The sequence below is a fragment of the Gavialis gangeticus genome, unplaced genomic scaffold (assembly GCF_001723915.1).
Source record: "Gavialis gangeticus isolate Ggan-Ray unplaced genomic scaffold, GavGan_comp1, whole genome shotgun sequence".
NCBI lineage: Eukaryota > Metazoa > Chordata > Crocodylia > Gavialidae > Gavialis > Gavialis gangeticus.
This window is the reverse complement of record NW_017729018.1, coordinates 8,632,814-8,635,918: the sequence shown is the minus strand read 5'-3', so window position 1 is coordinate 8,635,918 and position 3,105 is coordinate 8,632,814. Positions and strand designations below refer to the sequence as shown.

The 3,105-nt window shown below is 48.6% G+C and overlaps 1 protein-coding gene across 3 annotated transcripts in view; it reads left to right on the top strand.

Annotated features, from left to right (window-relative positions):
• Positions 1 to 2,509, top strand: part of ZBTB7A (zinc finger and BTB domain containing 7A) — a 28,050-nt gene extending 25,541 nt beyond the window's left edge. For all 3 annotated transcript variants that reach the window (XM_019513386.1, XM_019513388.1, XM_019513387.1), the window contains exon 3: positions 1,025 to 2,509. In XM_019513386.1, the coding sequence (XP_019368931.1) occupies positions 1,025 to 1,478 (454 nt within the window). In that variant the 3' untranslated portion in view covers positions 1,479 to 2,509. The remainder of the gene's footprint in view (positions 1 to 1,024) is intronic.
• Positions 2,510 to 3,105: the final 596 nt, after the last annotated feature.

Here is a 3,105-nt window from a genome sequence, read left to right as displayed (position 1 = left end):
GGCCGAGTTAATGGCTTGAGAGTGCTGCAGGCATGACTTCTCAACCTTGGAGAAGTTGGATAGCCCCAGTAAACAATTATGACTCCATGCTGATGTACCTTCCTTCAGATGGTAGGAATATCTTTAAGCTTACTGTATCCTGTAGTCCATAAGCAGAACTTTCTTGTGGTTACTGTGATCCTTATTAATGATTTGTATTGAGATAATAGCTAGGAACCCCAGTCTTGGGCCAGGCAGTAGTGTGTACAGCACAAAATAGAAAGGCTGGGGCTGCTGGGCCCTCCCCAGGGTAGAGCTGGTATCTGGGAAGCAGATTGCCTCTCACTAAATCGGCCGGCACTTCCCAGGGCAGCAGAAAGATATGTAGTTTGCAATAGTAAATCCAAATAATGGAATAAGGCCTTGGAAGGGGCTAAATCTTTCCACTTCAGGGGTGGCATCAGCCTCCCCTGAACACTGACCGGTCAGGAGGAGGTTATCCCAGTAAAGCAGTTGGTGTTATACTAGGCAGGGTGGCCCCCCATTTGATTCACTCTGATAGCTCCTGGATTCCCCCCCAGGCACTGGGTGGGCTGCCCCAGAGATGTGCCTCAGGTCTGACCTTCTCTGGGAAGGGCTCCGGGATGCTGCCTTACCAGATTTTGTAGCTCCTGGTCTCCCTGGATGGCTCATGCCACACTATGTGAGTTTACTAGGTGGATGCTCGTCTGTTAAGAACCGCACAGGAACCCACCAGCTTGTTTCACACAGGCTTCCAAACAGCCATTGAACGACAGCAGCTTGCTAAAAATACGGTTCCACTCCCACCCCCAGTGTCATTGCACCGAGCCACTCCAGTCCCTTCCAGGTCCATTGGTTAGCATCCAGCCAAGAGTGGGTGGAGCATCTGAGGTCGGAGGGACTCCCTGGCCCATGAATTGTAGGAGGTAGCAGGGTTTCCATCCCTGCTGGGACCTGGCAGTGCATTGGGGCACAGGATCTGAAGGCCACCGGCTGACACCCCCTTTCCTTTCTGTCCCTGCAGGCAAGACAAGCTGAAGGTTCACATGAGGAAACACACAGGTGAGAAACCGTACCTGTGCCAGCAGTGTGGGGCCGCTTTTGCTCACAACTACGACTTGAAGAACCACATGCGTGTTCACACTGGCTTGCGGCCCTACCAGTGCGACAGTTGCTTCAAGACTTTCGTCCGATCTGACCACTTGCACAGGCACCTTAAAAAAGATGGTTGCAATGGTATCCCATCCAGAAGGGGACGGAAGCCCCGGGTGAGAGATGTTGGCGGCTTGGCCGCCTCTACAGGGAACCCCGAAGACGGAAGCTTTCAAGGTGATGGCGAGAATCAAGAGTCAGAGGACACCACGCAGAGAAACAGCCCAGAGCAGCACTTTGAAGATAGCCCTAACGATGAAGCATCAGGAAGTTTGAATGTAGCAGGGGGGTCATCTGAGGGTAACAACATTCAAGGACTCTCCTAAACCAAAAAAAAAAGGTGTCACAAAATCTAGTTAGTACTTTCCTCCAATTTCTCTTCAAAGATGTTTCTCTCCCTTTTTAAAACAAAATGAGATATATATATCTATAGATATAGGTATAGATATATATAGATATCTATATATATATATCTATATATATATGTGTGTGTGTGTAACGTTTCCAATCTTCTCATCATAGCCAGGCTTCCTTTGGGAAGCTTTTCTAGCCAAGGGCCTTTTCTTTGAAGGCAGATTCTTAGGAAGTTTGGGTTAAGGGTGGCAAGATGGGTCTGTAACATGGAAAGAAGCTTCCATGTAAATCCAAAGCTTTATTTTGTGTCCAGACACACTTAAAACAAATTCTGAGATGCATCTCTTTAAAAAAAAGAAATGATGGAAAAATGCTAAGAGCTGAATGAACTTTCCTGGGCAGTTGATACTTTTGGTGCCTCTGTTTGGCTGGACTGGGAAAAATCAAGCTTAGATTTTTTTGCTTCTTCTGTTTTGGAAAGATAAAGCTCCCGATGCCCGAGATGCTCATCGTAGGGTATCTGATACGTCCCAGGGGTTTGGGTCTTTCCTTCCCTGATGCTGAGTAAATTGAGGTAGCTTTGGCAAAATCGCCCTTCAGAGCAGCCCCAGTGCAATTATATTCACTTGCTATTTGTGTTAATGGAGGAGGTGGGGATTAGGGATATTTTACACATTGATTTAAAAATGTTTATGCCATGTGTGTAGACAGACAAAATTCTGCTCCAGACATCATGCTTGCAATGTCTACAGGGAAAACCAGGGTCCTTCCTATAAGTTTAGTACTTGTCCCTGACTGGGAGTAGGTTGTAATCCTGGCTCTGCTCTCACATCCCTTTGTGATGTCAGGCAAAGCCACTTTTCCATGGGTCTCAGCTGCCTCAGTTGTAAAAATGAGGCTAATGCTGTTTGTCCACATTTGCAAAGTGCTTTGAGATCTAGGGAGTCCACATCATGAGGGGAAGACTTAACTCTTCTCCTTCCAAGGCAGATGAGAAACAAACCTGTGCACTCTGCAAGGGAACTGCATGAGATTCTCTTGGACAAGACAGTGGTTTTCAACCGGGGTGCTGCTATTCCCCATCGAGGTGCCAGGATGCAGGTACTGCCACCATGGTAACAGCCACGAACATACTTCTGCTGCATTAGGGCTCTGATCAGCTTAAAGCAGGCAGGAGCTGGCTTTGCCATAGCCCACCTGTGTGCCTTTCTTTCCAGGCAGAGCATTGGGGCTGCTGGACCAAGAAGGGCTGCACAGCATGAGGCAGCTCCTGCCTGCTTTAGGGTGATCAAAGCCCTAATTCAGGAGTGCGCTCATGTGCCACAGCCCTTCCTGGACTGGCTGTGCAGCAGGTGTAGGCCAGCTTTATCTGGAGATAGCAACACCCAGTTGAGAAGCTCTGAAGTAGGTTGAGCAGCAATGACAGTGGTTCTCAACCAGGGGTGCCACCACCTTCCAGAAAGCGGTGCAGGAGGGCCGTGGCTCTGAAAAGGTTGAGAACCACTGCCTTAAGAAGTGGTGGCCTCGTCTGCTCAGGTGGCACTTTTCCTGAGAACGCTTGACGTGCCTGGTGAGCAGTACATATATACATCCTGTCCC